Genomic DNA, 14078 nt, shown 5'->3' on the forward strand with positions numbered 1-14078 from the left:
TTTACATTGATTAACGATATGCATTATGCCCACTAAAAATATAAAGATACATGTTGCTACACTTTATAAATGTTAAGACCTCTAAACCCCAATATGAAGACTACTTCACCATTTTAATAATCTGATGTTAGAGCCATGACAGCCCATTACACGTCTGAGGTGAAAAATTTCAAGAGTGGCACTTTTGTGTGACAATGAGAAAACTTCCCTCTGTGAGTAACTTAAAACTCCTGGGGGGAGGAGCAAGGCAAGGATCCTCTAAGAATCTCCCTCTCCATCACCGTCCCAGTAAGAAAGGAGGAGTGAAACAGTTCTCCACCAGAGCAGCTCTGGGCTTTGATACCTTTCTCATCACCCCCAGCTGCAATTTACAAGACTGTCACCTGCCGCAGGGCTGCTTCCAAGCGGGTCTGCTTGGATATGGACAGTGCACACACGGTTTCCCAGCGTGTGCTCAGTTCCTGCATCTGGACCTTGACCCAGGAGGAGTCGTCTCGGCTGCCCTCGATGAGCTCTCGCGCTGAGCGCTTCAGGGCCTGCACGCTGCTGGTCCTCTTCCCCAGTTCTTTCTGGAAAACCTAGAAAGACCGTATTTTCATTAAAAATTGATTTTTCACTACAAAATGAAACCAGTAAAACACAGTGTGGAATATATATGTACATGACCTCCTGCACCAGTCTCTAAGACTTAGAGTTTAATGAGGCGTACTTCTCACAGAATCTTCAGGAGCTCAGGCATCACATGCTTGCTCCTAACAGAGCTGTAAAGCTGTTCAATCTTCTAGCATCCTCCTGAGCAATCAAACCTTAATTTTTAAATGACGCCTTGGATTTAAATAATGGTGGCTACTCAAATGCAATTCCACAAGTGAAAATGTCACGTTCTCTTTTTTTCTATAATTCTTTACTATGGCGTCCCAATTCCTCTCAAATCCTCATAAGTGCCAAGAATGTGCTGGCTACCTCATTCCTCTTCATTAATAGACAAACAGACGAATGAAGAACTAAGCAATCCTGGGGTCTGCATGAGGGTACTGGAGGGAATGGCAAGGGAGCCCACAGGGAGGGGGCCTGCAGTCTTTTTCCCTGCAACACAGCTTCAGCTTTCACAGTATCCTGAGAACTAACCTCTAATGTCAAATTTTAGAGGCTTACATCCTTATCTGTCCTTTTGGAAGAAAAGCTTTTCCCTACCTCTTGCCTAATTTTGATAAACTTAGATGTGCCAGGAGTTAGACTGGCTTCTTTTGGCCACAGACCCAATCCAAAAAATGAGCCCAGGGTACTTCATTTCTGATCCAAGAGACAGTGTGTGCAACTACATCTTTCAAATTAACCAAGCTTATAGATAGACTAAGATTACCTTATTTCTCTAAAAGATGATTACAAATGAATATTACTAAGCACATCTTATCATTTTGGCTCTATCGATGAGTTTCTGTTCTGATAATCAAATCATTCATAAGTGAGCCCGTCAAAAATAGTCCAAACATAGTACAATAAATTCTTTGTTTGCTTTCACTCTAGTGGTGTTAAATGAGGTGTGCCTGCAGACACACACACACACACATACACACACACACAGGCATTGAAAATACACCATCTGTGTAATCTGTTTGTGATAGGACTCGCCCGATAGTCCTGAGCTGACTTTCCAATGTACTTGGTGAACTTAAACTTCCTGAGCCTTCCAATTGTATTACTAATGCTGAATGATTAACTCATTCTTGATAACCTTTAATATATAAAAAACCTGGCAAGTGCTGAAGGGAGTAAATATTTAGACAATGAGTTTATACAAATGGCATTTATGTAAAAAGTAACATTACACTATTCATTACTCATTGAATGAATGCCAAGGAATGAAAGTCTGTATCAATCAATCATGCACAAAACATTTGTTTCAATACAGGCAAAGCAACAAAATTCAACTTTTTTTCTTTTTGTAGGCCCAATCACTGTTCTTCATCTATTCTTTGATTTTTTTAATAATATTTAAATGTAACAAACTCTCTTTTATAATCAGATAACAGAACGAAAAAAGGGAAAATAAATATGCAAAAGCACCAACTATTTAAAAAAGGAACAGGTTAAGATCAAAACAACGTAACGAGGCAAGTATAAAGAAAACATTTTAACATGAAATAAATTTTCTAATTCAAACATAAGAGAGGAGAAATAAAACAGTGCTGTAAACTACAGTGCTGTAAAATATTTGTATATAAAGTCTACTCTGGTACAACCATCCCACATTACTACTGTGCCTCAGGTTGTTTTTGAGGTTCTTTAAGTTGTAACATAACATTTTACCATAATTTTGGACCTTGCACTCAGTATCAGTGGGATGTCCTGAATATTCCCTTTGATTGGCAAAAAAATATTTAAATCCATCTCAGGAGATTGCCAGGAAACCACTTGACTTAAAGTAATAATTGAATCCCTCAGAGCCTATGCTGATATCTCACAGATTGCTAGAGTTCAAGGGGCAAGGATAAAATGGTCTTTAAAAACAGAAAAGTAGCCTATCTTGACTCCTGTAGATAATGTCACAAATCCATACACTTATGGAATGACCAAGTTCCAGGTCACTGAGGGAGTGATTTTAAATTACACAATTATTTATATGAATAACAAAAGACTATAAAACATTCTTGAACATGTTTTAAAGCACCAGAGAACTCTAAAAGGTTTTAGATCTGGAAATTGTTAAAAAAAAAAAAAAGTATCTCATTGATACTAATTTTCCTGTATCACTTTTAAAGTTGGCTTCCTGATTCTGCTCAAAGCACACTAAATACTAAAGACTGTTACATATTATGATATATAGTCTCTAGATTTTAAAAGGCTAAGATAAGGGGTTACAGTTTCCTCTAAATTCAGGATAATCAAATGAGATCAATAAAATGTTCCAGTTAATAATACCTTGTGATTATCGATCAAATTCATCACTAAATCAATGTCTCCGTGGACAGGCTGGTCTTCTGCCAGCTGGGGTTCAACTCTATACAGCCAATCAATGAGGGCCTGCAAGGCATCTGTGAATTGTCCAGAAAATAACAGGGCTTCCTCCAGTTTATTTTGTCTGGGGAAAAAGGTGGAAAAGTCAGACTGAGTAACAGAAAACCCACCAAATACCTGAATATCTAAAATCCATTTATGAAGGCTGGGCAATGGTCCAAGGAAAAAATAATATACAGGTATATTCAGTGCGTTTCTTTGCCTTTTTTAGAAAATAACAAAAGTTTTCTCAAATTTTCTTTTTTAGTCCTTCAGTAGATCTTATCTGTTCTTGGAAAATTCCTTCATTATCACCTCTAGAAGTCAGTGATCTTTCAGTTTCTTCATTTAAAAAAAAGTCATGAAATTTTTTGTTTTAAATTATCATACAGTAAACTTGACTTTTTTGAGTGTACAGTTCCATGAACTGTAACACATGTAGAGATTTATGTAACCATCTCACAATTAAGAAAGAACAGTTCAGTCATCCCCCAAACCTACCACACGCTGTCTATAGTCACAACCTGCCCCATCTCCAACCCCTGGGTGTCTGCCTGCCATGAAATCATTTATAGCACATTGTAAAATGTATATAACCTTTTGAAATGGAAGGTTAAGGATTTTTTAAGAAATGGCAAAATTTCTATATTCTTCCTATGTATTCTGTAGACTACATTCTAATTTTCTATTCTAATATAATTTTATTATTAGGATATTCTATTTAATCTTGATATTGACAAAAGTAATTAAACCAAGGATCTATGAATTGTCTGAAAACATTTCTAAGATATTTGAACTCTTCTACTACAATGGTACTTTCTAAATCCTTAAAGATTTAGAAATTAGATTTGGGTCTTTATGGTTCAAGTATAATGAGAAAGAAGACTAGACAGGGATGGATGGAAGTTGGAAGGGAACACCAGGGTCAGATTGGGAGGACCTTGCCCGTCACACTAAGGAGCCTGTGTTCTGGTTCACCCTCAATATTAAGTTCCTAAAAAGTATGAGGCAGGGCAATGACAAGACCCCATTCATATTTTAAGAAGACCATCCTCCTACTTATGGGAACTGGATTAAGGAGGACAAGAGCAGACCTGGGGAGACCTGAAAGAAGTCAGGTCTGAGATGACAGGCTTGGAGAGTAATACCACTGTTGAGTGAATCAAGTAATTAAAAATAAATAATAATGAACAACCAAGCCTTCTGGGCACAGGCACTGTGTAAGTAGGGTATTACAGATGACCAGAAGTTCCCAGGCAAAGGAGGTATTTAAGGTTCCAGAATGTTCCTACAAAGCATCACTATTGTACACTTGAAAGAAACCTACAAGGCAACCAGACTGCCCTACAGGACTTGTTACCTTTCCACAGATTTTCCACAGATGGTATCCCATTTGTCTCTGAGTTCACTCAGCATGTCATCCAGTTTCAGGTTGTCATCAGCCAGGGTGGTTTTCTCCTTCAGGGACCGTCCAGTTCTGTTGGTGGTGTCGTAGACAGAATGCTTGGCTCCAAGTGATTTCTGAAACTCCTAAACATTTAAGAAGAAAAGAGTGCGCATTTCTACTTGAGGCTAAGAAATAGTTAAGAGATATTACAAGAGTCGCCCCTAATAAATGGAGTCTTAATAGAGGAAGACACCAGCAAATGATCAAGTCAGACAGTGGAATGCACCAGGGTGATGTCTACACTTTGCCATTTTTACACTGTTAATGTTGTGCATGTAAATGTGTATGTGTGGGTGGGGTGGATTATATTTTGTACACAACTCAGGTACAAGCTTTTCTAGGGCAGGGACACTGTCTTTGCTGGCCTCTCATTATCACCTTATGTTTCATTTGTGTTTGTAAGTGTCTAATAGCAAGAATGAGACAGCTGCTATTGAATATACAATTTCAGGGATGGGAAGAAAGGAAGGTCAACCTAACAAGCTCATAATATATCAGGGAAACACCACCACAGTGATTCTAAACCCTGATAAGCACATGAGAATCACCTTAGACAATAAAATGCTATGCAAATGTATAATTTTCCAAAATAACTTTGGTTATAATTACCTAATGAGCTTTTATTTCCCTTAAAAGCTAGGTACTCTAAGTTTCTTAATAGAACTTAGATATTTATTTTGTCTTATAATAGGAAGCCTCTTCATCTGGGAATTTTTAAGCAATAAACACCATTACAATACCACACTATTTCTGTAGTTTGTTTTCTGTAATTATTTTTTTCTTGTTTTCCAATAACAGGATGTTAGTTTTAGAATCATTGTACTGAAAGATTTTTTCCAAAAGAACAGATACATAAAAAATATTATATAGCTGTCTATCAAATAAATAAATAAAATCTTTAAAAAAATATTATAGCTGAATATAAGGCAGATCAAAACTTTTTTAAAAACAGAAAAATACCCAAAAGATGAACAGAAAAGATGTTTAAGATTGGCTTAATGTACCTTGTACCTTTGTCTCAGATGAAAGTTGACTTTGGCAAAAAGCCACACTAGGAACAACAGACAATCTACCAGGGTTCTTCACATATTCTTATTTCTAGGATTCTCCAACTTGAATACACAATATACTTTCATAAGACTACATGACATGACAACTATGTTCAAGTTCAAACAGGCATTGTATTTTGAGAGGGAGCCTCTTTTTTCCATCCAAAGGGAAGAAAAGAAGATGCTGCTCACTGTCATCGTGCTGTCAATATTGAATGCGGCAGCTCAAAGGCAGAGAGTACCAGCAGAACAAGCCACTCAGTTGTGCTCATCTAGTCAAAGAACAGGTGCTCAATGTCTCCTTCTGTGCTCCTAGGATCATGACTTCCTGAGGTCTGTTAGAACTACCCAGAGAAGCAACCAACCTTTATGAAGAGGATGGTTAGAACTCTCTGTGGATGATAAGCCCTACATCACCCCAATTTTTCCCAGCTTTTTAAAAATGATCATGTTTCAAGCAATAAAATATATGTAGACACTTAAAACGATAAACGTGTTTTTTGCAGGACCCACTCTCTTTTACCCATATCCTTACCCTGAGGGCTGATGATCACTTTATAACCAGAATGACAGACCCAAATTCAAAGAGTTGAGGAGAATGGAAATGTTCTTTGAATGCCATGTGGTATGAATAAAAGGTAGAAAATATAAAATACTATGCTTCTATACCTTCTAGTCTACATAAGGAAGCCACCAACTATATGTCTTTGAGGATAAGGATGGACTTTCACATACCACATATATATAATAAAATATCAGTTTGTGTAGAGGCAACCAATTTACCCCACTAAATTGTTTGAGAGAACCTAATGGCAAAAATTATAGTACTTTCTGCTATAAAATTATCTTCTACATGGCATTTGATCTACGAAAGAAATTACAAGACAGACATGTGAAAAGCTAAAATGCCAACATTTGAACTCCTATAAATCTTTTATATTATAGGTTATAGAACACTTCCAGTTTTAATTTTCTATATTTTATTTTAACAATTGACCCTAGAATCATAGGGGAATGGTCAGCAGAAAGAAAAGATACTACTGCCACTTGACCAATGTGAAGAGCAATCGGTTTTAAATTTAATGGAGGCCCATATTGGATGGCCTTTTCTTCCCCCTAGTGATGAACCAAATAAGAATTTTAAAAGTGATTTTGAGATAAAGAATGGCATACATGCTTTTCTTAATTGCAGACCCACCTTATGCTGTGCAAGTTGTGTTTTTATCTTGTCTGGGTCATTGGCAATTTCCAGCTCAGAATCCAAAGACTTTTCTGATTCCTCTAGCCATTCCATAAGTTTACTCCATGCTTCATGAAACTGTAAAAGAAATGTAAATTTCTGTCCAGAAAATTTTCTGCTATGCTTATGATATATAGAAATTAATGAAAATGTTAAAATTAATTCAAATTTCCCCTAAAAAAGAAGAAAGCAGTGACTTCATTGGATTACAAATGTCTTATTAACTCTTGACTTCTGTGATTGTGCCCCCACCATGGTCACTTTGTTGTAACTCATTCAAACACATAAACTTTAACAAAAACAGAAATGAGCTTAGAAACAGCACACACCAGGGAGAACTTACCTCCCTTTCCTTTTGCTTAGTAATTAACATAAACTGTCAAGAGAATTTTATTTGTCCACTGCCCTCACTGACAGATTTGGGTCTACTTCTGAGGTGTTTCACTCCCATGTTAAGGAAAAGGAACAAAAAGGGAGGGACGAAAGATAAAGTTTATAAATCGGTCCTAAAAAGTAACAAGAACAACAACAACAAAGGCCTTACCATTCCTACTTAATACAAAGGGAGTTCAGTACCTTTACTGCTGCTATCAGAATCCTCAAATGCATGCCTGTGTCTCATGTACTGGTTTATATGTAAAAGCACCCATGGTACATGAATTCATCTATGACCTTCCACTATTCTGGGGCTACGTACACTTGATTTCAGCCATGGTCTCTTATCTGTTCACAGAGAACTAGTGAACTAGTGAACAGAAAACTAGTGAACTAGTAAACAGAGAACTAGTGAATACTATTTTGGGATACCAAATTGTGAGACTGCTCATAAGTAATTTCTCATAATAAAATTAAGTGGACAGATACATAACAAAAAACTGAAGTCATCAAAATAAAGTCTGTTTTCTATCAAAGCACATTAATAATGGAATAACAAAAAGAGACATAGCAATAAAGAAAAAGAGCACCGGATCACAAGGCTGGCAGGGTCCGATGAGGTCACCTCCCTGCAAACCTCTCCCCCAACACATCCTTCCCACAACTCCAATCAACTTAAATATGAAAATACAGAGGCACAGAAACTGCCAAAGTCAGAGGACTATGATCCACATCCGAACCCAAACTAAGATCTTAGAATAGTAAGAAATAAAGAAATAGTCACAGTGTTTGGTAGTCTTGCTATCACGGATGGCAAGTTTAATGGTATAAATGCACAGATTTTAAAGCTGGTCCTGCTTTAAAAACTATTTTTAAGCCACAGAAGTAGAAGAAATGCTATACTTTTGCACCCCAAAAGTAGTAGAAAAACCTTACAGACTAAACAATATGAGGAAACAGAACTGACAGCTTGGAGAAAGGACAAACGCTTTTATAATGCCCCCATCACAGAGGATACTGCTACGCTGGTGGAAGGAGGATGTCAGGCTTATCATCAATACTGTCTTAAAAAACACAGTGAGGCACTGATTCTATTCCAGACTCACTGATAACACTGAACACATCATATATCCCCCTCAAAAAGAAGCAGTACAGCATGTAATCCTACAACAATGCCATTTGTCATTTCTAAAGCTTTTAACAAATTTGTGCTGAGAGCTTTAAACACTGAAACATGTGACTCCCATGACATCTTCTATATCACCCGACGGAGACTGCCTCCCCAGAAAAATAGAGTGAAATGCCAATTACAGAAAAATGCAACTAAATGGGGCAAAAAGAGTCATTAGAAAATTCAGCCTCAACATTATACTGAGTTTCTAGCAAAATTCAAAGATCTATGCCAACCAAGGCAGGCGCATCTCTCTCTTCCCTGGAGCACAGAGACAAAGAATTTTATCTCTTCTCTGTATTTAGTCTAGGAATGGAATATTAATAACAGGTGAAGATAGGAAGGGGCGTTCCTTGTGAGATTTTCCAGATTGTCTAGCTTAAACAAAAAAGGAAAAATAAAATAGCCCTAAAAGTTTCAGACGATTAATTTAAAAGCAGTGCAGAACTGCACCAAAATACTAGAGAAGAAACAATAGCCTATCAACAAGGGTACAGATTCAGAGAGGTGAGGAGAACCTGCCAGCTCAGACATAGAATCTGCTCTTTCAGGAAGCTGCCCAGAATGTCAAGTGCCCCCCTCTCGGCCCTGAGAGTCTGTGGACAAAGTCTGGCTGAGAAGCTAAACACAAGGTAGCAATTTAATAAAGTATAATGACTTAGTCCGGGTATACGAGTAGAGATTACAAGAACAAAGGGAAAAACCAACAAACCGAACTCACAGCAAAAAATCTGAGCCTCTTTTTGGACCTTAATGATAACAGTTAGTCTATGAAGCCAAGCTATAATCAGTCTTTTCAAGATCAGTCCTCAGGACCGGAAGGTGCTGCCAGGGCAAAGAGTGATGTCACCATTGAAACTGAGGCCACAGCCCTTTTAGGAAATAAACACCTTGGCCTTGTGCCACGATTGTTACAACGAATACAGCTTGCAACAAAAGTACTTTTAACAACATGATATGTATTTCAACACCTAGAACTGATTGATTGCCAAGTTCAGAGAGTTTTATAAAAGTTTACCTGCTTGGCTCTCTTCCTTGCCTCATCCAGAGATCTTCCTCTTTCTACTAATCGTTGAACCACTTTTTCCCATCGACTCTGGACACTGATCAATAGATTCTTGATTAGGACAACATCTTGTTTCTGACTGAAATATTTCAGGTGGGTTCCAGTTTTGTCCAGCTCTATTATCTGCTCACGGTGAGAATTTACTTCATTGGCAAAGACCTTTACCAAAGGAAAAAAAAAGGGTAGAATTAAAAACAAATGAAAAACTATTCTATCTTGAGGTGCCTGGGTGGCTCTCTGCCTTCAGCTCAGGTCATGATCCCGGGGTGTTGGGATCGAGCCCCAAGTCGGGCTCTCTGCCAGCAGGGAGCCTGCTTCCTCCTCTCTCTCTCTGCCTGCCTCTCTGTGTACTTGTGATCTCTGTCTGTCAAATAAATAAATAAAATCTTTTAAAAAAAACAAAACAAAACTGTTTTTAATCTTAAAAATGCTTTTGGTGTCAAACCAAAAGCTCAAACCATTTTAAGGACAAAGAAAGTTTTCAAACCACCAAGTTCATGCTTCTGACATTAAAACAGTGTGCTGTCTATAAAGGCCTAAAATGAGAATGCTAGCCACCCGAGTTACAACATACCTTGTGTTCATCGATTTGAAACAAGACTGTGTCCAAGATAAGACTTGGCCGAGAAGCTACATTTAGGGTCTGCTCTGCCTGGGTTAGCCAGTTGATGAAGTCTTGGAGAGAATTGTGGAACTCCATTGCCAAGTTGAGGGCCTCTTCCAGTTTAGTCTGTGAAGACAGATTATTTAGTATTTGATGATATTTAATTCCCCCTCCCTTGCCCCAGTTTAACCACTCTCTGGCAGATTTCCTTCCCATCCACACTTTATTTGTACTTAATCTGTTTTCTGTATTACCTAAACAGTTTATGAATGCAATAGGCTTTCACTAAAATACTGGCAAACCAAACTCCCTTCAGTATAGTGAGAAGATCTCACTGCAGCTAAAAAAAAAAAAACTAATACAAACTAAAATTGTGATTTGGGGGCAATTAACGACAGAATATCAAAGAACATAATTACTAAACAGAACTGTAGAAAGAAAAGTTGACATTCACATGATTAATGTTGGGGGTCAAAGTAAACTAAGAAATATATGCACATTATGCTCTGTCAGTGAGGGCACACAATCTAGTATTCCTAGCCTATCATTTCTCTGATAGCATTAAACACTGATAATTTTAATCCCTTTACATGACTTATTATGGGAGTGCTTATTAAATATACGATCATCTCGCTCTCTTGCCCTCCTTTTTTGCCTTCCCACTACATACCTAAATAAGTGTTATTAGAATTATTTAACTATCCAGAATTAGTGTGGTTCACAAATTTTTAAAAATATACCTAGTAACGCTTGATATATGATCTGTCTGAATAGACTGCTTTAACTCTGTTCTCCCATGAAAGAGAATATCATTTCCAATTGACCCCATGAAACCTCCATATGTATACAAAGAAAATTTAAACACAGATCATTAAAAGTTCCATGATAATTCTAGTCAGAGATAAAGTAAAGCCCACAAAATAAAACAATTAAAACAATCATTCTAGGACATTAATTAAAGCACATACTTTCCTTTCATTGAGCTTGGTTTCCACCGATTCCCATTTTTCTTTCAAGTTATTTAAGTCTTGGTCAATTGTCTCTGCAGATTTGGGGCATCTTGCAAGCATCTGCCGGCCTTTCTGCATCAGACTTTTGTATGTTTCTTCTTTAACATCAAAGGCAGCACAGATTTCCTAAATTGAGATATCCCCCCAAGTTATATCATTTTTAAGAGAATAAAACCCAAGAGTTCCTTTTTCGAGGTCATCAATCCCAAGCCCCTTATCCTATATTCCCCTCTATCCAACCCAGAATAATCCTGACACATTCAAATTTTTCACTGTACTGAAACAACACCTAAACCTAGAGATAGAATCCTGTCTTCCAGAAAGCTCAGAAATGGTGCTATCATTATCGGTCCATTCCAGCATGCTAAAGTTTATGAAGTAATGTTTGAAATGTTTTCCAGAAAGGTTTCACGGCACTGTAACCAATCAGGTCTGTGACCCTGAGTGGGTAATTTAACCTCTCTGGGCCTCAGTTTCCTCCTCTGTAAAATGGGTTTTCTAAGTCTCTCCTCAGACTGTGCTACAATGGCTGTAATAATTTTTAGTATAAGTTAATTCTGTCCTCAGAAGACAAACAATGAATAGAAAATAGAGACTCAATACAGTAAGAGATTTGAAGCCGATTATTCAGACTTTGGAATTACAAAAGACAAACTGTGGTACTATGGATACTACTCTCATTTATAGAATTTTTAAAGCTTTCAACTGCAATGCAGTTGTGTTCCTTCTACAGAGAATATTAAAAAGTTATGGAGGCAAATTCAGAATTTAGTATCAATAACACAAGAGTTACATTCATGTCAAAACCTAAGACCAGCTTTCGTTAGTTCAATTATATCATGGGTCAAATTACAGCTCCTATTAAAAAATACATTCTGTGTCTAATATTTTCAACATTTTCAACTAACATAGTTCAATAATTTTTAAAGTGAGATATAATTAATAAATTTCACTATTTTAAAGTGTACAATTCAGTGTTTTTTAATGTATTCACAAAGATGTGCAAGCATTACTACTAATTCCAGAACATTTTTATCTTCTCAAAACTTTGTAATTTCTTAAGCCCTAAAAAAGAAAAACCCAAAAAACTTCCTAAACATAGTTATAATATCACCTACCAAAAGCCTTTAATCCTAAAGCAAAACTTTTAAATACAGCTAACTCTCAGGAAACTATAATATTCCAGGTTTTCTAGTTTCCTTCATTTCTAACACAACCAAATCAAAAGAGCATTACTAAAATGATATTAACAAGAACCTGTAACTGTTTAGAATTCCTTAAATCATGGATTTTACAACTCTATTGGGTTAAGCAAACTCATTTTCAATACCTCACTCAAACCAAATAAGTGGATATGTATAATAATATTTTTCTAAAAGTAAAGTGTTTCTAAGATAAGCTCTTTGCTTTCCACCTTTTTTACTATATTATTCTAAATCAACACTTAAAAACTATTTGTTATTAGGAATAATCCCAAGTATGTTAGTTTAAGAAATCATTAAACTTCTACTTAATGGACATTGTCTCTGATTAACTATGAAGGTAGTTCCAGGAAAGTAAGAAGTATCTGAACGTCAGTTAGGTTTTATGGAAAAGGAAAACACAAGCACTGCCAAGTTACTAGTCAATTATTTTTTCAATGAAACAAATGGGTCCCCTGTGGCACCAAAAAAATGACAGTAACAACAACAAAACCACATACACAGTAATTTTCTAGAACAATGAATGTACATTAAAAGTTTCTAGGAAATTCCATACTGGATTGATAGAACTGATTTTAACTGCTCATAGCAACTGAATAAGATGCTACCTCTGTCGTATTTCTTCACAATACCTACAAGGACGGTTACTTCCTCTCCAAAGCACCAAATTCAAAATTATTTACAACCAAGTGCCTTTCCAATAAGCTCTTACAACAACACTCTATATCCAATAAAGATGACAGGCTTTAATGTAGAATGGCCCATTTCTTATGCCCGATTCCTAAGTACCTGTACTTTTATTTCCCAAAATACTAATTATTAGCATTTGAATATTAAAAAAATTTTTCTGATGCAATTCACAAGTACATAAAATGATTAGTATTCAAAATCTGAAATAGACTCATTTCTCTTAGAACTTCTAAAGCTGAGTTACAATGTAAATGAATAGGAAATGTCAATAAATTGAAGTCTAAATTTAATTTGTCAGTACACATTTCTGTGAAAGAAAGCCAGAGTCTCAAGTTTCATTATTTTTTTCATCCTTATCTATAAGAATTGACATGCCATAGAATCTGGGTGGGAACAGCCCACAGGCACAATGCTTCCAACTGGACAATTAACAGAAGGCTCCTGCTGGTCCATAGCTACTATAGGTGTGAAGTTGAAGATACAGTGTGAACACCATTAAAACAAATAAGTAACTCTTGAACAGAACAAGAACATACTTTCCCGCCTTCCAGACGAGGTCGGAGTATAATGCTTACAGCAGTAGCTTTAAAGTCAATTCTAATTACTTTAGGAATTCTTCTTTTCACTCAAGATACAACAGTTTAGATTTACACTATGTTGTGTTACTATCCATACAAGCTCATCATTAAGCATTAAGTTTGCTTCTAAAAAAATGTCTAGACTTCTAAAACCTTTCTTCATATACTGACGCACTAATCTCTGATATAAAGGATAAGTTCTGACTTGAAAATTTTAATCAATAAATGGTTTTTCTAGCACACACAAAGATTTCTGCTATATAACTGTATATCCTTTAAACCTTCTCCCATAATTTATTTAGCACCAGGGCCCACACCAACTGGTCAGGGTCTTAATCGGAGGCCACAGCTGTAGAAAATAATAGACTTACCATGTGGGCATTAAGCTGCTCCCTGGCTGTTTCCGGCAAACCTCCCAGTGGCTTGGATGCTAACAGATGACGCTCCGTGTCCGTTAGCCATTGCTGCAAATCCTCAATCTCACCATGGAACCCTTTGGCCTGGAGTGATAGAGAGTTTTAAGTCTGGGCCATAAACACATTGTCACTTTCTAGCAGAAAACAAGGTTTAAACAATCCCGGCCCGCTAAGCCTCTCCACGCATTCTTAAGAGCAGGCAGGTGCAAATGGATTTGTCTGCCTTTCCTCAT

The 14078-nt window shown here is 36.7% G+C and overlaps 1 protein-coding gene across 16 annotated transcripts in view; it reads right to left on the bottom strand.

The window, feature by feature from the left end:
* DST (dystonin) overlaps positions 1-14078 on the bottom strand; it is a 469472-nt gene that overhangs the window by 23406 nt on the left and 431988 nt on the right. For all 16 annotated transcript variants that reach the window (XM_082731256.1, XM_082731255.1, XM_082731253.1 and 13 more), the window contains 8 exons: positions 13801-13929; positions 10918-11085; positions 9920-10075; positions 9298-9504; positions 6692-6811; positions 4358-4527; positions 2923-3082; positions 384-578 (listed from right to left, as the gene is read on the bottom strand). In XM_082731256.1, the coding sequence (XP_082587382.1) occupies positions 384-578; positions 2923-3082; positions 4358-4527; positions 6692-6811; positions 9298-9504; positions 9920-10075; positions 10918-11085; positions 13801-13929 (1305 nt within the window). The remainder of the gene's footprint in view (positions 1-383; positions 579-2922; positions 3083-4357; positions 4528-6691; positions 6812-9297; positions 9505-9919; positions 10076-10917; positions 11086-13800; positions 13930-14078) is intronic.

The sequence above is a fragment of the Mustela nivalis genome (genome assembly GCF_964662115.1).
Source record: "Mustela nivalis genome assembly, chromosome: 5".
Classification (NCBI taxonomy): Eukaryota; Metazoa; Chordata; class Mammalia; order Carnivora; family Mustelidae; genus Mustela; species Mustela nivalis.